The sequence below is a fragment of the Tetrao urogallus genome, assembly GCF_951394365.1.
Source record: "Tetrao urogallus genome assembly, chromosome: 1".
In the NCBI taxonomy this organism is placed as follows: Eukaryota; Metazoa; Chordata; class Aves; order Galliformes; family Phasianidae; genus Tetrao; species Tetrao urogallus.
In genome coordinates, this window is record NC_136813.1 from 193,685,917 (window position 1) to 193,708,906 (window position 22,990).

The following is a 22,990-nucleotide window of genomic DNA, read 5'->3' on the forward strand; positions in this document are numbered from 1 at the left end:
CAGGACCCCATCCAAGCTGGCCTCCAACATCTCCAGGGATGGACGGGGCATCACAGCCTCTCTGGGCAGCTGTTCCAGCCCCTCACTGCTCTCACAGCACACAACTTCCCCCTCACGTCCAACCTCCATCTCCCCTCCCTCAACTTCCAACCATTTCCCCTCGTCCTGCTGTCATCTCCCCTTTCAAAAGCGTTGACTCCCCTTTCTGCAGGTCCATTCCCTTCTTGCCCAGCAGCATGGCTGATAATTGCTTCCTTCTCACCCCATCTTATCCCATAGCTGCCACTCCTGCACCTCCACTTGCTCCCTCCTGGCTCTGCTCCTGCCTTCTCTCTGTGTTTGCACCCAACTTTTGTCAGCACACGTTTTGCACGCCCAGGATGGTAACAACAAAGTTCTGAACTTCTCCAACTGTTGCAGCTCGCAGCTGAGAAATGCCTCTAAGAAGGTGGTGTGCTTCAATGCAGAGCATAAAATATTTGGAGACTGGTTTGATTCAGAAAGCATTTTTTGATGTTTTTTTCCTCAAGTCAGAGGTTCCAGCATGGGCAGAGTGTACTTTTCCAGGTATAAAAATGCACAAAAATACCCAGCATTTCATAGTTGCGCATTCTGGCCTCTACTTATTGTTACCATAAAGCTAAACTCTTTCTAATCAAATTTGCCTTCCCCTTTATTTTCTTTCCACTTCATGGACTTCCATATCAGTTTTTATGTCACCCGAGGGCTTCCCTCAAGCCAGAAGCATTTGATGGGGACTGACTCAGGGTTAGTTGGTGTTTTGCTGCTCCTCTGTCTCCCAGCCCACCCCTTCCCTTCCGTTTGGGAGCTTTGCAGTGCGGTACCCCCAGCAGTGACTGTGTCAGCTCCAAGTGCTGCAGGACCTGTCCCTTCCTCAGCAGAGGGAAATGCAGCTTTGTTGTGGATGCTTTCTGACACTGAAGAGCAAATGGGGCTAACTCACCCCTTGGCTCTTCCGGTGCTCATACTTGTGAGTATATACACCCAAGGTGTTTCTATTCACTATTGTGTCATCACTGCACGAGGGGAAGGGCTTCATTTTGTAAATTATTTTTTTTGAACTTCAGGATAGTTGTTCTTTTGATAGGACAAGGGGGAATGGCTTTAAAGTGAGACAGGGGAGGTTTGGGTTGGATATGAGGAGCAAGTTTTTCATGCAGAGGGCGGTGAGGCACTGGCACAGGTTGCCCAAGGAGGCTGTGGATGCCCCATCCCTGCAGGCATTGGAGGCCAGGCTGGATGTGGCTGTGGGCAGCCTGGGCTGCTGGTTGGTGACCTGCACACAGCAGGGGTTGGAACTGATGCTCACCGTGGTCCTTTTCAACCCAGGCCATCCTATGGTTCTATGATTTGCACTTCCCATGGAAAATGCCTATTGCAGATTGAAGCCTTCTGAGGTCCTGGCCATGGGGTAACCTGCTGCAGGTGGGAGCGGGTAACCTGGAGCTCTGGGCTGAGCCAGGGGCTGTAAGGGGCAGCCCGGTGAGGCCCTGCAGCACTGCTGTGGATGGGTATGGGATTGATAAAGGAAACTGCCCTGATCCTTAGGTAACACAATCAAACAGGTTGCCCAGAGAGGTGCTGCTGCCCATCCCCACAGACAGCCACGCTCAGGGGATGGGGCTCTGAGCACTGGTGGAGCTGTGAATGTCCCTCCTCACTGCAGGGAGTGGGACCAGATGGCCTTTAGAGGGCCCTTCCAACCCAAACCACTCTGTGATTGTATGATAAACAGATTTCCCATCTCTGTGCCTTCAGAAAAGCCTCAGGACCCAGAGCTGTGCCCAGCAGTGTCCCACGGTGTCTGTTGGAGGCGATCGTTTCAGCGCTAGGATCCATCGTGCTGCAAAGCCCCAGCTGAGGGAACAGTGCAATAAGGGAAATCCTTTCATCTTCCTTGCGTTTCCCAGTTGAGTTGTGAAATGCAAACAGCTCTTCTCCCTTCTCAGGGATTGATGTGAGCTGATATTTGTAGCAGACGTCTCCTTCAGCGCGTTGCTTCTCGCCGCTCCTGGAAGCCGCGGCGTTTCCAAAGCTGTCACCTGCATGGGATGTGTTATTGTTTGAAACAACTTTGAAGCTGAAATGCTTCTTTCAAACTCTCCTTTCCGGCCTTTTGCCAGTCTGGGTGCTCAGCTATCGGATCTCCCCACGTTTGGGTGATTTGTCCTTCTTTACAAAAGCTTTTGTTGCCTCTTTACACAATGGGACCTTTGGGACAGCAAGCCTTGTGCACGTGTGTGTAGAGAGAGGGGGATGCAGTTGGACACAGGCTGGGGGGAAAGCAAGTTTGGACTCACTTCTCTGTTACTGTGAGCTCGTTCTGAGGTTGCACACGGAAAGTCTCCTTCCTCCTGGCCATCTCTGATCTTGTACAGTTCTGGCTGAGGAGTTGGAGCGTGAATTCCAGGCCTCGGGAAATAAATAAATCACATAAACATTGTTGAGCTGAGGATAGTAAGACTATTTCTGCTGATAAAGGATCATAGTAGAGAGGTGTGCGTGCTGTACTGAGTCACCGAGTTAAAAATATCCCTTTGTCACAAGTTAGTGGTAAAATGCAAACGAACCTCGTGTTTCCAAAAGCTGTTCCTGTAGGAGGGCTGAGCAGCTGGAGCTGCACCCGGCTCTGTCAGTGTCTGGGGGGTTTGGCATCCCATAGAACCATAGAATGGCCTGGGTTGCAAAGGAGCACAGCGCTCACCTGGTTCCAAGCCCCTGCTGTGTGCAGGTCGCCAACCAGCAGCCCAGGCTGCCCAGAGCCACATCCAGCCTGGCCTCCAATGCCTGCAGGGATGGGGCATCCACAGCCTCCTTGGGCAACCTGTGCCAGTGCCTCACTGCCCTCTGGCTGAAAAACTTCCTCCTCAGATCCAACCCAAACCTCCCCTGTCTCACTTTAAAGCCATTCCCCCTTGTCCCATCACCATCCACCCTTTTAAACATCCATTCCCCTCCTGTTTATCTGCTCCCTTCAAGCACTGAAGGCCACCATGAGGTCTCCCTGGTGCCTTCTCTTCTCCAAGCCAAACAATCCCAGTTCCCTCAACCTTTCCTCACACAGAGCTGCTCCAGCCCTCTGATCGCCTTATTGCCCTCCTCTGGACCCGCTCCCAGAGCTCCACGTCCTTCCTGTGCTGGGTTCCCCAGGCCTGGACGCAGCGCTGCAGATGGGGCATCACAAGAGCCGAGCAGAGGGGGACGATCACCTCCCTGTCCCTGCTGGCCGCCCCGTTTTCATGCAGCCCGGATCACAGTTGTCCTTCCGGGCTGCGAGCGCACACTGCTGGTTTGTGTTCAGCTTCTGGTCCACCAGGACCCCCAAGTCCTTCTCTGCAGGGCTGCTCTCAAGGAGATCTTCCCCCAGTCTGTATCAATAGCTGGCATTGCCCCGACCCGGTGCAGCACCCTGCGCTTGGCCTTATTGAGCGTCATTAGGTTCACATGGCCCCACTTCTGCAGCCTGTCCAGGTGCCTCTGCATGGCTTCCCTTCCCTGCAATGTATCGAGCATTTTCTGATGGGGTGGATGGTCTCAAACATCCACCTGAAGTTCACACAGGGCTGTGGGGATGGCCCTGGCAGGGGCACAGTCCATCCAACGCAGGACCCAAGCAGCCCAGAGTGATTCTTTGAGCTTAATGTTCCGAGGAGCAGCAATGGATTTTCGTGTTCTCCTTCCCGTTTCAGTTTGGTTCTTTCATGTTTTCGGAACCAGGTCCAAAAATATTCTGTTGAAAAATTATTCTGACTTTTGTTGTTTCAGGTTGGAGACTGAGAACAACCTGTGCTGCAATCAGCACTGCACAGCTGCCCAGGGCAGCAGGGAGCCCCCATCCCTGGGGCTGTTCAGTGACCACAGGGATGTGGCACTGGGGGACGTGGGCAGTGGGATGGGTTCAGGTTGGATTGGGGATCTCAGAGCTCTTTTGTGGCTGAATGATTCTGTGATCTTATCAGTGCCTACAAGTCATTCCTGGCTGGTGTCAGGCATACAACCACCGAGCTGTGAGGAGATGGGAACGGTGATCTGCGAGCTCTTCGCCACCCTTTTGGTGCACAAGCATCCACAGACGCTCTCCCTGCAATGCTGGGAGTTTTTTCACCTTGGGGTTACTGACTGGGCGAGCTGAGGCAGAACAATTGTTGGCTTTGCATCCCCCACGGAAAGCAGCTGTTGTCAGTCCATATGGTGCAGTCTGTGCAAGCGAGCACGGGATCAGTGCAGTTCGGAGCCGCTCAACTCTCTTCCCTCCCTCTCATTTCAGGTGGCCATAATTGCAGGAAATTTTGAGTTGGCTGAAATCATCAAAACCCACAAAGAGTCCGATGTTGGTGAGTTGGATCTTTTTTGTTTTCTTATCCTCTTCTTTAATCTTCCTGTGGAGTTCAGGGCTGTTGTCAGGCGGCTTTGTGACCTGGTGCTTTCGTGGTGCTGCTCGCGGTGGCTGGCACAGCCTGCAGCCTGCTCTGGGTCTCTGGAGCAGCAGGATGGATCCGCTTTCCTTCTGGGGCCATCGGTGTTCAGCTCATTTGTCCAGCACAGTATTTGCTTATGGCTGCTGAGATTGCCAAAGTTAAGAGTGAGCCAAACCGTTAGTCTGGAGTGGGTCTGAAAAGCGCACTGTGAAATCCTTTGCCTTTTGTCTCTGTGCATTTTTGGGGCCGTTTCATACTGGAGCTCTTCTCCTGCAAAAGCTGTTAGCCAGAGCTGGGGCAGGGAGACGTGTTTTCTTGCAGCAGGGCTGATGGTTATGGAGCTGCCCCACCACAGAGCTTCTATAAGCGATTGCTTCTTCCAGTTTGGTGTCCTGCACCACCTTTTCCTTCCCATCTCTTCTCTCCTTTTGTGGTGTGAACATTATGCTGTAATCATGCAGAGCCGACCTTTAGGTCAGGTATAACAGCAGCTGGGAGCAAAGAAAGAGGGGTGTTTGAAGGGATGTCATTCGTTTTCCCAAGCAGCTGCTGTGCATGGAAAGCACAGCGCTCAGGCAGTGGCTGGACACGTGCTGCCGATGCACAGCATTGACTATGAGTATATGAATTCCCTATTTTTGCTTTGCTTGGACACTTTGCAGCTTTTGCTTTACACTCTTGAATAGTCTTTATCTCAATCTGTCCGTTTTCTCACTTCTTACCTTTCTGATTCTCTCCCCAGTCCTGCTTGGGGGGAGCAGGTGAGCAGCTGCTTGGTGCTGAGCTGCCTACCAGGGTTAACCCACAACAGGCTACAGGTGGAGCACGGCTTGTGGAGACTGGAACAGTCTCCAGCTGTTAGGCTTGGCTCTTGGAAGCATCCCTGAGTCTGGGAACCTGCACCCCAGCTCGTCCTTTTATCACTTATTTTCTCAGGCTCCCACTAACAGCTGAATCATAGAGCCATAGAATGGCCTGGGTTGCAAAGGCCCACGGTGAGCATCTGGTTTCAACCCCCTGCTGTGTGCAGGTCACCAACCAGCAGCCCAGGCTGCCCAGAGCCACATCCAGCCTGGCCTCCAATGCCTGCAGGGATGGGGCATCCACAGCCTCCTTGGGCAACCTGTTCCAGTGCCCTCTGAGTGAGCTGCTGAGGACCTTTGAAAAGAGTCAGAAAGGATTTGGGGAAAAGGCTGAATCTTATCAGGAAGTGTTAGAAACAGTGCTAACGAGAAGGCTTTCCTATTAATCCGAGGGGAGAGAGACTGCAGTGGAAGGGATATGGGAGTAGATGACCTCCAAAGGTCTCTCCCAGCCTCAATTGATTGGATTGATGTCTAACAGGGTGGCACAATTTTATTGAAGAAGTTTAAGGAAAATGGCGTGAAACCGTGTCAAGTAAGAATGAATTGTTTGTGCTTTCGATGGGTCTGTTTGAACAAAATAGGTCAGATAACAGTTGCGAGCTGATCGCACACAAACCAGCAGGGCCAGATGGCATCCACCTGGGGTCAGTGGAACTGGCAGATGAACATCCAGGCAAGGAGAAATTGCCTTCTGAAGTTCATTAAGAACTGAGAAGTGCAAATGTCCGGTTGGAGGAGAACAAGGTTATTTGGGAGCACGATGTGGGGTGGGGAAGGGGTCAGCGTGAGGTGTGGGGGCTCTGGAGCACCTCCTGCAGGGCTGTTTGTTTGCCCCATTGGCATTCAAGTCTTCAATCTGCTTCAGTCAGCGCCTGTCAGCCATGTGCACGACTCGGTGTAATCAGACGTGCTCCTCATTACCTGTTCTTCACAACAATTTGCAGTGGCATTAATTGCACGTCGTTTTGCATCAGCTGGATCTCATGTCAGCTGCTCAGCAATTTTCACCATCCCTCTTTCTGGGAAGTTCTCTTAGTCTGCAAGTTTTCAAGTGTTTGTTTCAGCTAATGAGTGGCTTTGTCATCGTGATGTGATGCAAATGCCTCTCCCTGCTGCTTTTGAAGTAGAGTTCTGCATCTACAAAACAACCCGAAGGCCATCAGAACTTTCCTTCCTTCCGTACGCCACTTGGTTTTTGTTGGTGTTTTGGCTCCATTTTGAATGCATTGTAACTCCGTATTGATTTCAATTATTTTCCCCAATTAGAGGATAAATATATCCTACAATACCAATTGATGTCTTCAGTTTGCTGCTTTTGTCCAACTAAGCACTTAACCGTAGCTGCTTTATTTCACAACTGTGGTTCTGTGACTGCTGTTCCTTTTTTTAACTCGTGGTTTTATTCATATTTACTCTTCCTACATGGAAGGAGATCCAGGGGAAACAGTGCAGCGTTAGTTCAATGCTGAGAAATTGGTCCTAAGCATGTAAGAGTGGTTGGGACCATCTTCCCTCTTTTAATGCCAAATAGAATTGGGTCATGATTCACGGTCACTAAGCAACCAACTTCAAGTCAAAGGAATTCGTTCATCATCAGTCATAATGAGACCCAAAGCAGTTGCCCTGTATTACAAAAAATACCTTTTTTGTTGGGGAGTTCCAATCTGCATGAGATCAGCATCACGGCAGCGGTTTTCCTTAGGGGTGGTGGTAGGGATGGGGAAGTTCCTCACCCCCTCTGGTCCGGTTCGGCAGCCCTGCTGACCCACAGCAGTCCGTTCTTTTGGGATGCATCCACCTCTTGGCTCACATCTGCTGGAAATCCTGCAGCCCTGGCTCCCTGGTGGCTCTGTATGGGAGTATTGGTGGCACAGAGCCTTCCTCTGTCCTTTTACCTTGGAACAGATGTTTTTTTCAAGGTGTTTAGGAAGGTGAAGACCTAAATTGTGCCTAGCAAGGGTCAGGAAGTGACAGGGACACATAGCTCCTCATTGTGTCCTTCCCACGTGGAGATGATGAGCGGTGCATATCCCAGTGCATGCGTGTGTGAACGGACAGCAGGGCATTAATTTAGACCACGACACTTTTGGAAGATTCCATGAGTCTTCAAGCACTGAATTGTCCATAAAAACACCCAGCTTTGGGTGCCCCCACCAATTCAGGCCTACCCGTGGGCTGGGGCACCTCCAGGGATGGGGCACCCATAGCTCTGGGCATGACTACCACCAGGCTCTGAGGACATGCAGAATGGCATACAGCAACTCAGATAAACGTACGAGACAAGCAGAAGTAGAGGCTGTGACATGCATTTCTTCCTGTCCAACTTCTTCCCCTGATTCCTTCTCAAAGGAATCTTTGGTAGATGTTGAAAAGCTTTGCACCGAAGCCATAAATAAGTACTCACACAATCAAAAGCTTCATTTCTTTTTGCCTGATTGTGTCAGGTTTCCCAGAATATGTAACAAATGTGGAAGTTTTTGCTGAGCTTAATCTACCACCCGTGCTTTTATTTTTTGCCAGTGACCTCTGTGTGTGTATGTGTGTAGGTCATTGCTAAAGATAAAAAGCATGTATATGGCTGTTCCAAGAACCAGCTTGCTGAATGATATTGGAAATAGTTCCCACTCCATTCTATTGCCTTCTATTTGGTCAGACTCTGGAACCAGGGAGGTGGGGGAGTCGCCATCCCTGTTAAGTGTTCCATAAATGTGTAGATGTTGTACTGAGGGACATGGTTTAGTGGGGGAATGTTGGTGGTAGATGGACAGCTGGACTGGATGATCTTAGAGGTCTTTTCCAACCTCGGCGATTCTGTGATCTATCTATATGGGTAATTGGAGCATAGTAAGTTTCTATGTGACTTGCTTTCTTGTGCCATCTACAGAGACCTTTTTCCTCACTGTTGTCAGTCAGAATACTGAGCGACCTGAAGCCTTGGTCTCACCAGCCCTTCAGTTCCTAAGGAAAGAGTTCTCTGTTAGAATAAATAGAATGTGGTTGACTGGTGGGGCAGCTCCTGGGTCCTGCTGGAAGGTGGTTATCTTCAGGTGAACCAGATGATGCTCAAAGCTGCCTTCCAACCCAACCCAACCCAACCTAACCCAACCCAACCCAACCCAACCCAACCTAACCCAACCCACCCCAACCCAACCCAACCCAACCCAACCCACCCCAACCCAACCCAACCTAACCCAACCCAACCTAACCCAACTCAACCCAACCCAACCCAACCCAACCTAACCCAACCCAACCCAACTCAACCCAACCCGACCCAACCCAACCCAACCTAACCCAACCTAACCCAACCTAACCCAACCCAACCTAAACCAACCCAACCCAACCCAACCCAACCTAACCCAACCCAACCCAACCCAACCCAACCTAACCCAACCCACCCCAACCCAACCCAACCCAACCCAACGCAACCCAACCTAACCTAACCCAACCCAACCCACCCCAACCCACCCCAACCCACCCCAACCTAACCCAACCCACCCCAACCCACCCCAACCTAACCCAACCCAACCCAACCCAAAAGGTTCTATGAATTACAGTAAAGCGGAGCTGAGATCTGTGCTCTTGTTGGCACATCACATTCAGTGCTCTGAACTGGAGATGTCACACAGCAGAAGTCCTGCTGTGGTCCTGAGAGCACAGATACTCTGCAGAAAGTCACTCCAGGCCAGGAAAATTGAGCTGAGTTGTGTTGGCTGTCAGTGCTTGTTTTTCAGACATTGCGTTGAGGGATATGGTTTAGTGAGAACTATTGGTGATAGGTGGGTGGCTGGACTGGAGTTCAGTCAACTTGGACAAGGTTGGTTTTCCAACCTTGGTGATCCTGTGATTCTGTTTGGAAATGGCATTAAAAACCAACTTGGTGACCTGGGTGTGCCTTCATCGTTGGGCACGGCGCTGGGAGGAGCAGCACCTCTGGTGGTGGATTCCCCTCACGGAGGAGGAGCACCGCCTGCTGCACCTCATGGTGGGGCTCTGATGTCCTCTCCTTGCTGGGGGATGTGGTGATGTGGGGGAGCGTTGAGCCTCTGTTCTCACTGGGGTTGGCTGGGTGTGTGTTCTGCACTCACCGTGGCACTCTTTGCCAATGATATCTGTGTGTGTGTGTGTAGGACATTGGTAAAGATTAAAAGCATTTATACAACTGTACCTCTGGCACTTTGGAAGGAATCATAGAATCATAGAATGGCCTGGGTTGAAAAGGACCACGGTGAGCATCAGGTTCCAACCCCCTGCTGTGTGCAGGTCGCCAACCAGCAGCCCAGGCTGCCCAGAGACACATCCAGCCTGGCCACCAATGCCTGCAGGGATGGGGCATCCACAGCCTCCTTGGGCAACCAGTGAAGGAAGGAGTATTGGGCATAGAGGCCAACGGTTCAGTGAGTGCTCCTGCAATTCCTTGGAACTGAACTGCAGCTTTTGGGCTGCTGGCTGGAACGTACAGAGCCAAACCAGCATCCTTGATTGCTGCCCTTGGAATGGAGGGAGGAAGTTTGACAGTGAGGCTGAGAGCCTCCTCCCCTGTGCTGCTCACAGGTGAATTGGCTGCACCTTTGGGGACAGCATGGGGGAAAACTTGCAGCTTTAATTAACGTGTATTTTTAGCAGCTTCAATTTCAGTTACACAAATACAGAGTAACGGCTGCTCCCACTGTGCAGAGCTGCGCTGCCAGGAAAGGAGTGGGAGGGGGAGAGAGGAGGGGCTGTGTCCAGCCATGGAGCACCAAATGTGAGCGCGGGTCATCGAGAGCCACATGGAGACAGCTGGAGAAGTGTTGGAGGATGCTTTCAGTTTTGTTGATTGAAAAAAGCAGAGCATCGCAAGGCTCTGATTCCTGCCTGAGGAATGCTTCTCAGTGCCGAAAAACATAGAATGCAATCACAGAACCATAGAATGGCCTGGGTTGCAAAGGAGCACAGTGCTCATCTGGTTCCAAGCCCCTGCTGTGTGCAGGTTGCCAACCAGCAGCCCAGGCTGCCCAGAGCCACATCCAGCCTGGCTTCCAATGCCTGCAGGGATGGGGCATCCACAGCCTCCTTGGGCAACCTGTGCCAGTGCCTCACCGCCCTCTGCATGAAAAACTTGCTCCTCAGATCCAACCCAAACCTCCCCTGTCTCACTTTAAAGCCATTCCCCCTTGTCTCATCAGCATCCAGCCTCACAAACAGCCGTTCCCCCTCCTCTGGAGCAGGCGGCTCTGCTCAGCTCTGGCCTTGCATCCCTTTCCTCCATCTCCCCTTCCTGGAAGCGACATCTGGGAGTCTCCTGGAGCAGCAGGGAGGTGCTGGGTGCCTCCTTCCTTCGCCTCGGTAATTTTCCACTGTTAAAATGTAAATGTAGCCTCTCAGCCTGGAACTGCGGAGACATTTGCACTTGGTGTGCTTTTGCTCTTTTACATGAATATTTAACACCGAGCCAGTAAATCTCTAAATAACCTCGCAGTGTTGATTGCCTCTTGGCTCATTACCCGCAGCTCGGGGCTGCCTGGAGCTGCTCAGGTGCTGCTCAGGTGCCGGCACAGCACTGTGGGTCCCAGGGCTCCTCGGGGAGCTCTGCTGCACCTCACGGCAGTGGAGCAGTGAGAGGCATTTCCAGCCCCAAGCTTTGCATTCCTCCTTCTGCAGGGCAAAAGCAAACATGGAAGTGTCAGATTAGCCGGGCTGGCTGGAGCACGGCTGTACTTCTTGGAGCGGCGCTGTCATGGTAACTGGAGTGATTCATTTTGCTGCAAGATCCACAGTAAACACACTTTGATTAAACTCTTGAGAAGGTATAGAAAAGAATCTTCAAAGCTGATTGTACGAACTGCGCAAGTTTTGCCTTTGTTGCTCTCACTTCTCTCCCTTCCCCCCTGGGGTTGGGGGGAGGAAGCCCTCCTTGGACAGGATGCCTGCACCTGCTGGCCGCAGCTTGGGCTCAGCTCTTCCTTGTTGTCATTATCAATTTCAGGTGGTTTGGGTGCAGTGAGAAGCTGCTCTGGGCTCCCTGTGTCAGTCTGTGCTTCGAGGCATTGCGGCGTGGCAGAGCCTCCTGGTGAGGGCTTCCCCTGGCAAACTAAGGCAAAGCAGCTCTCCCCGTTACAGCTTCGTAGACTCACTGAGATTGCAAAAGAGCTCTGAGATTCCCACCCCATCCCACCGTGCCTGCTGAGCACATCCCCAAGTGTGATGGGACACCCACTGTGTGCAGCCCGGAGCATCACAGCCTTCCCGTGCAGGAAGGAGCCTTGGTGGACACACATCTGTGTCCTGCACTGCCCTGTGCGTGCAGTGGCCCTGATTCCTGCTGCCTGTTCTTGTGGCAATGTCTCTGCCAAGTGCTGATTTTCTAATGGACTTTCTTGTGCAAATGGATGCACCCATAGCAACCTTCGACACCAGACTGCCTCCAGTGTTTGCTGTTTCCTTTTGGAGTCCATTTCACAGATTTCCCCCCGTGCAATATGGGTTCCTCTTCTGTCCTTTCTGCCAGCTGGCCAAAATACAACGTCCTATTCTGCAGTTCTGCCGCGTGCACCAGGTTCTGTCTCCATCTTGTTGCACAGTTGAGTGTAGTTTTGTGCCTGCGAACATGTCTGATTTCTGCAGAGAGCAGCTTGCACTGTGCCTGCATGGCACAGCGTGGATGGAAGCACACACGTTTGAGGGCTTTGATGAACCTCTGGAGAAGAGCCCTGCATCTTTTGTACAAGTGATAGCCGTGTTCCTCTGATTGCCCTCCTCCTCCTGCAGCAGCCTGCATGCCTGCTTCTCTGCATTCTCAGTTAAAGCCAGGCTTGCTAAGCAGGTGCCATCATCCCTGGATCACTGACTTCTCTGCAGCTGCACAGTGATCCCGAAATGAGCCCCAGAGCAGTTTGGGCTGCAGATTGAAGCACTGAGGCTGGAGCAGATGAGGCGTCCTCCAGCACTGCCTGGGTTGTGGGACCTCCTAGGATTTTGCTGAGCCCTGTGCTTTCCTCTGTACCAGGACAGGTACCTGGGTCCCAGCCTGCAGCTGCTGCGTTCAGGAGGCACCTGGGAGCCAAAGGTGCTTCACAGCCTGCATGTACATCATTAGAGAGCCTCTGCTCTCATGGCAGTAATAGAAAATCTTTGTTTTCTGCTCTGTTTTTGGACACCTGACTCCCTTACCTCTAAATCACACTTTGGCAATGGAGGGAGCTGTCTCAGACTTGCCTTGCGTGCAGTTACTGTGCGCTGGGGCCTCATTGAAATCTCTCAGATGCTGCAGGTGTCCTTCAGGAGACTGAACTGCAGCTGGGCTGCTGTTGTCAGAGCGTGCTGCTGGAGTTCAGTGCTCAGGAAGCTTTAGCTTTGCAGTCTGTGATGTGACCTGTAACCTCTTGTTTGCTGCTGTGCCACGCGGTGCCTCAGGGACTTTTGTGTTTGGCGCTCTGTAGGTGGGTCTGTGAGCAGCAGAGCGGTCCTGAGCTGCTTTCTTCAGCCCCACTGGTGTGAGGCTGAGATGGGGGCCGTGTTTCCCTTTGCTTTTGGGGTGGGTGTGATTTTGGTGCTGAGAGCAAGCCATCTGAATGCGCACAGTGATGGGCGCTCCTGCGCAGCGCGTGGAAATGGGCGATTAATGGGGCAGCGCGCATTGAAGCACTCTCACTGCCCTGTGGCAGAAATCAAAGTGCCTTCCCTCTTGCCAGTGAGCCCTCCAGCACCCTGTCTGCGTCCCACTGCTAACGGCTGGTGCTTGCAGTGAGCAGCTCATGATGAACTCCGCTCCACCTCTCCCTGCACGCAGGCTGCGCTCAGCGCTCCTCGGTTCTGCCGAGACCAATGGGAGCAGAGACCTCACACAGCCCAGAAGGGTCTCTGCCAGGTGTTGCTGCTTTCTTCCCTTGCAAGATGAGTCACTGCTTGCTTTTTTTCTTTCTTTTAACTCCTCTTATTTTGAATGCTAACAATGTTGGTTTCTTTTTGGATTTTTGTTTTCGGTGGTTTTTTTTTTTTTTCGTGGAGATCGTATTCCTTATGAGCCCCTCCTGATTGCAGATGTTCTATGATCACAGGTTCACAGAATCATAGAATGGCCTGGGTTGGAAGGGACCTCAAGGATCACGAAGCTCCAAACCTGCAGCCACACGCAGGGCCACCAACCTCCGCATTGCACAGCAGCCCAGGCTGCCCAGGGCCCCATCCAACCTGGCCTCCAACACCTCCAGGGATGGACGGGGCATCACAGCCTCTCTGGGCAGCTGTTCCAGCCCCTCCCCACTCTCACAGCACACAACTTCCCCCTGACATCCAACCTCCAGCTGCCCTCCCTCAGCTTCCAGCCGTTTCCCCTCGTCCTGCTGCCATCTCCCCTTTCCAGGAGTTGACTCCCCTCCTGTCTGTAGGCTCCCTTCAGCTCCTGCAGCTGCACTCAGCTCACCCCCAGCTTCTCTTCTCCATGCTGAAGAGCCCAGCTCCCTCAGCCTGGCTTTGTAGTGGAGGTGCTGCATCTTTGTGATGTCTTTATGGAGAGTGGTGAGGGGCTGGAACAGCTGCCCAGAGAGGCTGTGATGCCCTGTCCATCCCTGGAGGTGTTCAAGGCCAGGTTGGATGGGGCCCTGGGCAGCCTGGGCTGCTACGAAATGCAGAGGTTGGTGGCCCTGCGTGTGGTGGGGGGGTTGGAACTTCATGATCCTCAAGGTCCCTTCCAACCCTGGCCATTCTGTGATTCTATGATTCTGTGATTAAAGATGTTCAGGCCAATGCCTTTCATCCCCAGTCAGCGTTCAGCACTGCTAGTAAAAGTAACTCTGTGCCTTTATTTCAAGAACCATGCTTGAAGGACACGGGTTGCTTTGGTTTGACAACAGATCTTTGAGAGCAGCGTGGAACTTCCTTGCATTTCCTGCGACTCTCTGCAGTTTCTGATAATTCTTAAACCCGTCAGTTACTGTGACATGCGCCCATTTCATATTTGCCTCTTTGATTTGATTAAAGTGTTTTCCTACGAGCGGTGATGTAGTACAGAATTAAATGTCTCCTGGTGGTCTGTCATGTCGGGATGACACACAGATCCAGGGCAGCCCCTGTCAGCCCAGCACGTTGAATGTCACCACCGGGAGAGCGGCCGTTCGCCTCCAACTTCAACTTCACTCCCTTGTGTTGTGTTGATGGCAGTGACCGTAGGTTGGAGTCCTGCAGACTCCCACACCTGAATCCACAGCACGTTTTACACGGCTTGGACCATTCCTCTTTCCATCATCCATCTCTTGCTGCTTCTGGGTTCTCCTTTTGTCCGCCTTGCCCTCTGGGTGCCCTGGATGCAGGGCACGGCACTGCCGGCAGAAATCCCCCCTCCACGTGGCTGGAACATCAGGGAACAAACACATCGAGTTGCCATGGCAGCAAGAAGGTTTACAGGAGCCTGAAATTGTTGTGCTTTGAACCTAAAATGCTCCTCAGGAAAATATTCCGAGCGCAGCAGTGCTGGGAGCACTCAGGCACTCAGCGATGGAGCAGAGTGTGAGCTCTGAGATTCCCAAACCCAACCCCAACCCATCCCCCCCAACCATGTCCCCCTATGCTGCATCCACAAAGGTTCTCGAGCACCTCCAGGGGGGACTCCTCACTGCCCTGGGCAGAAGTTGGATTTGGTGATACTTGTGGGTATTCCAATCTGGGATATTCTGTGATTCGACAGAGTGAGCTGCATGTTGTTGACGATGTGTTCCCCACTGAAGGATGCCTCACTTGAAGCACACCGAGCTTCAGAATGAAAACAGATTCATTGAGAAAAATGTGTCTTTCCTGACCTGAGGTCTGCATCACTTGGGCTCCACAGTGCACACATGCCACGGCTGCAGTGCAGCGCTCGTCCCTCTGTGGCTGTGTGAAATCCCATCTGCAGTCACCCTACCTCTGCAGAGCTGCTGGCGGAGGTGGGATTTGGCATCTCCAGGTGGCTTTGTGCAGTCTGCTTCTTCCAGACACTGCCAAGGGTTAGGAAAAGGGTTAAGAAGGGCAGGCTTACCCCCAGAACTGAGGAGTAACTGGTGGCCAGGATCACTGCCAGTGACCATGTGCATATGCCCACCTCTGGGCCAGGCTGTGGACTGCAGGGGGTCCCACTGGTGGCCCTGACCCTCACCATGGCTTTGGTCCCACTGAGGACTCTTTGGTGCCTCCCCAGATGCTGCCTCTAAACCCTCCTGATACAACTCTTCCACTCCTTGTGCTCCCAGCTCGTGGCTGTTCCCTGGGAGAGAAGCATGCACCGTGTGCCATGCTGAGATGGGAGCTGGAAGCAGATGGAGCTTTGTCTCTTCTGGCTCCTCCTGTGCTCCCATAAGGATGTGCCTCCACTCCTGGGTGGTGAGGTCCTGGCACTGCTGCCCAGAGTGTGGATGCCCCATCCCTGGAGGTGCTCAAGGCCATGGATGGTTTTTGGACAGCCTAAGCTGGTGGTGGGCACCGAGCCCACGGCAGGGGTGGGGGGGAGGGGCTTTGAGTTCCCTTCCAACCCAACCATTCAATGATTCTATGACAATTCCTATCCCATCTCCGCGCTCCTTCTCTGCTACCATCTTGCTGCCCCAGCATGGCATCGAATCACAGAATCATTAAAGCTGGACACAAAGCCCCTGAGATCCCCCAGCCAACCCCAACCCATCCCCACCATGCCCACTGACCATGTCCCCAGGTGCCATATCTACTTCTTTTCCCGAGCACCTCTGGGGGCAGTGACTCCACCACTTCCCCGAGCTTCCCACCCCAATGCCGCACCACTCACCGCCCGGCTTCGCCCTGCACACCCAATCCCTAACGCCCCTTTCCTGCCTCTTTTGCAGTGCCTTTCAGAGAAACCCCCAGCTACACGAAGCGGAGACGGATCCTCGGTGCCGGCGGCCTCTCCTCCCCTCGAATTCTGCAACGCTCGGCCAGCGACAACAACCTGAAGGCAGAGAGCCGGGCGTCTTACTCTCCGGTGCCCTCCCTGCGCAGCCTCCCCCCCCAGCTGCTGGCCCAGATGCAGGAGGCTGCGGTGGGGGTCGGTGGTGGGGATGGCAGCCTGGCCAGCTCCGGCAGCGCCCGCAGCGCCCACAGCCGCTCGCCGTCCCTGCAACGTGTGCAGGAGGAGAAGGAGGTCGACCTGCCCACGCTCCGGAGGAGCAGCCGCGGCAAGGCCAGGTGAGAGCTGGGTGGGCGCAGTGGGACTGGGCTGCGTCGCATTGGCACCCGTGGGAGCGGTGGTGAGACACGGGCTGGCACCAGCAAGTGCCAGCAGTGCATGGAGAGGGGATGCTCAGGGTTTGGCATGAGCGCAGCGGGGGGCTGCTTCAATCTTCTCCCCATCCCTCAGTCTAATTTTGCGTCTCGAAAGAATGGCGAGTACATCGATTCCATGTTGTGCTCGTTGTTGCCATGGCAATGAATGCATTTTGAAAACTAATACTTGGAGGTGGCATACTGCAGAAAAGCTGGCCCTGTGTGCGTCCGAGCCGGCTTCTGGCTGTCGCTGCCTCCTGCATACCTACAGGTGGTTGCTTTCTTGAACCCAGTTGGGCCTGGGAGCTGTTGGTGGGCACGGCCACGCTCCCGTTGGTGGATCAGGACCAACACTCACTGTGGTACAGAGATGGCAGTGGCCCATCCGTGTGACTTTTGTTGTCTTGCTGCGCCCTTGTCACCCAGTGACCGTGAGCAGCACCAACTCCAGCTCTGCTGCTGCTCTGCCTCTGGGTGGAACCGAGGCACCGAGTGCTGATTTTTAGGGCAGAGACCTCCCTGCTAAAATGCTGCTGCAGGGCAGGAGTTGAGGAGAAGGCCTCTCGGTGAAGGCTGGGTTCAGGCTTTGCTTCATGAAATCCTCTGTCGGAGAGGTGAACCGCAGCCATGCCTGGTGTAAAGTAATGTGTGCTGGGGGGGGGTAATGGGGAGCTCCAACACTGCGTGTGCAGAGCAGGAGGCCGAAGAGTGGGTGCCAGCTGTGGGCTGTCCTTGTGCTTGCTGATGAGCAAACAGGGAATAGGCTTGAGCAGCAAAGAACCCATCTGCAGGTGACAGCTCTTTACATTAAATGCCATGCAGTTCATCTTGGAGGGTCTTCGAGGTGATCTGAAGGGATCAGGGAGACAGAAGCATGTCAGTGAATGAAAAATAAGGTGAATAAGTGCAAAATAGCTACGAGAGGAACCAAAGAATTGAACAACGCAGGTCCTGGGTGGGATTCCTAATGAACAGTTTAACCTGGGCAGGTTTGCAGGTTGTTTCCTATGCAGCTCGTTGGGGAGCTCTGCTCACTGTGAGCTTCAGAACAAAGTGTGGTGGTACCACATCACTGCAGGAGGTTTGGTGGAGGAAGACGTGGGCACAGCTTGGTGCTGTGGTCGGAAGCTGTGCTGGCACCTGTGAATGTCTGGGGACAGACTGAGCTCCACGCACACCATGAAAACCATCGCCAGGAGTTTGATAGCAATGAAAAGATCCTCTGCTCTGAAGGGAGATTTAGGAGAGCGGGATTGTTACCTTAGAAACGACACGGATGGGAGGAAAAAAGTTAAAAATATTGGGAATATGGAACGGCTTGTGAGAGGGAAAACAGGGAACTTCTGATTGTTTCGTGGCACCAAGAAAAAAAGAGCATGCAGTGGAATTAATGGCAAGCAAATTCAAAACCAGGATGAGACGGTGCTTTTCCCTGCAGTGAGCTCTGGAATTCACTGCCTCGGGAGCTTGCTATGCAAGGGCACAGTGTGATTATAGAAGCATTAGGAGGTCAGAGTGAGGGAAGTCACACTGTGGGTTTTTGTAATCAGTGCTTCTGGAGCTCCTCCTGGAACCGCCGGGAGCCCTGGGGACACACAGAGCAGCTCTGCCCATCCTCTGCCTACTGCCTGGGCTGGGGCATGTGATCCTTCCTGGGCATCTGCATTTAGTGATGTGCATCTAAGATGTTTTATTCCATTTTTTTGTGTGTTTCTGTAGGGATGGCAGCATTCTGAGGTTCTGAGCTTGGGGCAAGTGCAACGTGCACAATGCAGGCGCCGTGCTGAGCGTGGCGGGCAGGCGGTGAGGCTGGGGCAGTGGGATGAAGCCGTCCTGGTGATGGGAGGAATGTAGAGCAATGAGTTGAAGCTCAAGACTGGGAGCCCAGGAGGCGTTCACTTGGTGGAGAGAAGGCTGAGGGGAATCCTAGCAGTGCTGATGGGTGGATGATGGTCAGGAGGAGGGCGCCAGGCTCTGCTCGGTGCGCCCAGCACCAGGACAAGGGGCGGCTTCATCCCGTCTGACAAACCTGATTCCATTCTATGAGATGAGCCGCTTAGTGGATGGAGGTGAGGCTGTCGATGTGATCTACCTGGACTTCAGCAAGGCCTTTGACACTGTGACAGAATAACCGGGGTCGGAAAAGACCTTCAGGACCATCCGGTCCCAACCATCAGCTCTGTCCCCAGCAACACTCGTGGAGAAGCCAGCTGCCTGCGGTTTGGAGGGGCTGCGCTGCTGGGTGAAACGCTGGCGGGTGGCCGGGCACAAAGAGCTGCGGTCAATGCAGGCAAATCCAGGCATCCCCCAGGGCTCAGTGCTGGGCTGATGTTCCTGTCAAACATCTTTATTAAAGATCTTGATGAGGGCATCGAGTGCACCCTCAGTAAGGCTGCAGACGGCAGCGAGGCGGCAGGGAGCGTCGATCTGCCAGAGGGGAGGAAGGTGCTGCAGAGGGAGCTGGACAGACCAGATGGATGGGCTGGGGTTAGCTGTGTGCGTTTCAATAGGGCCGAGTGAGGGGTCCTGCATTTTGGGCACAACAACCTGTACAGGCTTGGGGAGGAGTGGCTGAAAGCTGCCTGATGGAAAGGGAGCTGGGTGTGCTGGTGGGCAGCAGCTGAGTGTGAGCCAGCAGTGTGCGCAGCTGGCCAAGAAGCCAACGGCGTCCTGGCTGGGATCAGGAGTGGTGGCAGGAGCAGGGAAGTCGTCCTGCCCTGTGCTCAGCTCTGGGGAGGCCTCACCTTGAGTGCTGGGTTCAGTGTTGGGCACCTCGGTGCAGAAGGGATGTGGAGGGGCTGCAGCGGGGCAGAGAAGGGCAGCAAGGGTTGGGGTGGGGGCTGTTGGGTCTGGGGAAATGGAGGCTGAGGGGAGACCTGATTGCTCTCTGCCAGCATCTGAAAGGTGATGGCAGCAGGGTGAGGTTGGTCTCTTCTGGCTGGTGACAGGACGAGGGGAAATGGCCTCAAATTGTGCCAGGGGAGGTTGAGGTTGGATCTGAGGAAACGCTTCTGTGCAGAAAGGGCTGCTGAGCAGTGCGATGGGCTGCCAGGAAGGTGGTTGAGCCACCAGCCCTGGATGTGGTTAAAACCCATCTGGATGTGGTGTTCAGGGCCGTGATTCAGTGGAGGGCTGTTAGAGTTGGGTGAGGATGGTTGGGTTGTGGTTGGACTCGATGATCTTTGAGGTCTTTTCCAACCTGAGCAATTCCATGATTCTGTGATACTTACCACATCTCCGTGCTCAGTTCCCAGTGATGTTTTCTTTTCCAAGAGGAAAACACTGATAAGTGACAACACGTCATGAACACCTGGAGTCCTCTCACATCTCCCCCCAAAATCTTGCAGGAAAATTGGTGCAGGGTCAGATTTTGATCAGAATTAAATACAAAGAAAAATCCACGGCTGCAGCGCGTGTCCCCGAATCCTTTATTCTGAGGGAGGAAACCGCCAGCAAAATTCTGATTGTTTTGCAAATATATTCAAGGCTGGCAGACATAATTTAAGGGAAGAGTGGTTTAGCTGCAGCGTTTCACGTTTTCCAGGGGCGATGCTGTGTGTGTGGGCACGGGGCAGAGCTGGGGGTTGATGCACCCCGTAGGGTTTGGGGCAGCCTCGCTGTGAGCATCCCCAGTGGTGCTGTGCTGTCCCCTGAGCCCACAGCTGGGAGCTGCCCTGGAGAGGTGTTGGCGGTGCAGACGGCTGCGATCCTCCCCCAATTCCTGGAGCTCTGAGGGTCTGCAAAGCCCCGTGTGTCTGTTTGTACCCACAGCTCTGTCCCAGAGCTGCTCCGGGCAGCAGTGTGGTGCAGGTGCAGCACAACGCAGCAACGGATGACGCTGCGTGTTTTTCAGGCTGTGGTTTTGATAGCTGCTAATGCTGCGTTCCGTGAGACGTCTGATGTGTGACTCACATCCCGCGTGTGAGAGCCTCCACCTTTTTTTTTCCTCCCTCAAATCCCACTCCATGACAAGCGTTTCCCTATCTGGATCGTGCTGCGGTTGATGTCTCCTGCACAGATGGAGCACCTTCAGCTTACCAGGGTCTGCTTAAACCCAAACCTTGTGCTTTCCTAGGCTGTCCCATGCTCTTGGGACACGTTCTGTACTGCGTGAGCCTTCAAAGATGAGCTTAAGTGTTCTTAGATTGCTTCAATCCACCCTTAAACTTCTCACTTAGATGTGCAGTCAGGCTCACCCCGACATTAATTAGTTCCCATTGCTGGTTTCCAGGTGAGCTCTTTCCTCTCAGCCCCTGCAGAGGTGCATTCCATCTCATACTGATCTTTGTATTAAAGGCTGATTCAGTGATGAGCAGACATTAAGTTGGTCTCCTTAGTTTCATCCATTGGAAGCTTTCTCTCTCTGCAGTTACCCAAAAGAGCTCCAACCATTTCCAGCTATTTGGGATCTTTTCTTGCTGTCAGTGAATTTGCAGAATGCTTTTTTTGTTTGCCTTGCTTCTTGCTGCAGTGGCACTTCTTGTGATTGTGCCTTCTGGATTTTTCTATCTGTTGTGTGTATGTGTGTTTTGCCCACAGCAATCACTGCTGTTTTTCAGTTTCTGTAGCGTTTGAAACCTCCCCTCCAGCCTGCCCTCCCTCCAGCCTTTCTTCCCTCTCTCCCATCTTCCCTTCCTGCCTTCCTTCCTTCCCTCCTGCCTTCCTTCCCTCCTGCCTCCCTCCTTTCCCTCCTACCTTCCTTCCCTCCTCCCTCCTCCTTTCCCTCCTGCCTTCCCTCCCTTCTGCCTTTCCTTCCTCCTGCTTTTCCATCTGCCTTCCCTCCTTCCTCCCCTCCCTCTCTCCCGCCTTCCTTCCCTCCCATCCCATCCACCTTCCCTCCTCCCCACCTTCCCTTCATCCTTCCCTCCCTCGGGTGAACACTTCCCGTTTTGTGACCATCCCCTCCAACTTTGCCTTCATGTTCTCAGCCTCTTGGAATCGGAGCACACAGTGTCCTGTGTCTGTTTTCTGCACCTTGTGTCTAACAAGTGGTCGCAGGCACAGTCCAGGAGCTGGCTGGGCATTCCAGACCCCACTCCTGGTAGCACATCTCAGCTCAGTGCCACCTCTCATTACTCTGCATCCCTTAAGCAGCTCTGGGTGGTGCAGCACAGGAGAGCTGTGCGCCAAGCCCAGCTGGTGATGCTCAGAGCAGGATGCATGCTGAGGGAAGCAGGGATTACGCTGCCTGTGCTCCAAAGAACCTGCTCTGCTCCTGGCCACGAGCATCTCTGCAGCAGGCAATGCAAATTGCTGCTATGCCCGTGGCTGCTGCAGGCAGAGAGCACACCGAGCACCGCTCCTCCGTGCACAGAAACCCGGAGAGCTTTGCTGGCAGCACCCCTCACACTGCTGGCCCTTCGCCACCCTGAGCAAACATCCTTCTTCTGACATTGCTAAAAAGGCGCTTATTGCATCAACTGCATCCCAGGGATCTGATCTCTAATAATCGTGACCTCTCCTCGGGGGGGGTTTAATAAAATAGAAGCCTTGTCCCGACCTCTCCTCTCACATTATCGCGTTTAGCTGTGCGGACCGATGCGTTATTCCCAGGCCAATTTCCCCCTCAGCACTGTGAATGAGATCTTTGCCCTAAGTGCTATCTCGCCGCTTTGTTTATTTATTTATTAAGTGCCTCAGCCAATTTGTTTTACCTTCACAGCTTCTGAAAGGCTCTGAGCCACTTGATTCGTTCTGCGCGCGTTTGGGGATTTGAGGAGAAACGGCCAGAGATTGTTTCATTCTCTCCTGCACTTTGCTTCTCAGCCCGGTGCCAGCTGTTAATCTGAGTCCATTCTGCATCTCAGCTGCAGCTTTGGACTCCTCCTCACAGCAGAATCATTTCCTAGGGGTGCTGGGAGCACGGAGCTCCGTGGTGTGAAGGCTCTGCCCTGGGCGCACTGTTTGTGGCACAGCGGTGCGGCAGTAGGGGGCTGTGCCCCACACGTTAGATATGGGGTTTTATTTTGGGGTAGGACGAGTGAAGAGCAGACTTGGAGCATCTGTTGCTCCTGGTGTGGTGCCATGGTCTGAGGTAACACCTTGTTTGGGGGGTGGGAGGGGAGTTTCAGGCTGGACATTAGGAGAAGTTTCTTCTCCAAAGGAGTGGTTGGGTGCTGGAATGGGCTGCCCAAGGAGGTCACCATCCCTTGGGGGGTGTTCCAGGAACGTTTAGGTGTTGAACTGAGGGACGTGGTGGAGTGGGAAATACAGGTGATAGGTGGATGGTTGGACTGGGGGATCCTAGAGGTCTTTTCTGAACTTGGTGATGCTATGATCCTACGATTCTAAAGGATAATTTGGTCAGTGCTCCTTTGGAGAAGTGTGGTGAGGAGGAGCGCTGGTCCCCAACTGTCCAAGTGGGCATCTTGTGCAGGAAACAGGGGATGCTTGCAGAGGAACTGCAGAATAATGAGGGTTGGAAGGAGCATTGGGAGGTCACTGTGTTGAACCTTCCAT

At 53.3% G+C, this 22,990-nt stretch overlaps 1 protein-coding gene across 1 annotated transcript in view; it reads left to right on the top strand.

Annotated features, from left to right (window-relative positions):
• The window catches only part of SHANK3 (SH3 and multiple ankyrin repeat domains 3), a gene marked incomplete at both ends in the record, with an annotated part of 295,242 nt that overhangs the window by 78,235 nt on the left and 194,017 nt on the right, over positions 1–22,990 (top strand). The window contains 2 exons of the mRNA XM_079534115.1: positions 4,289–4,355; positions 16,114–16,453. Coding sequence (XP_079390241.1) covers positions 4,289–4,355; positions 16,114–16,453 — 407 coding nt within the window. The remainder of the gene's footprint in view (positions 1–4,288; positions 4,356–16,113; positions 16,454–22,990) is intronic.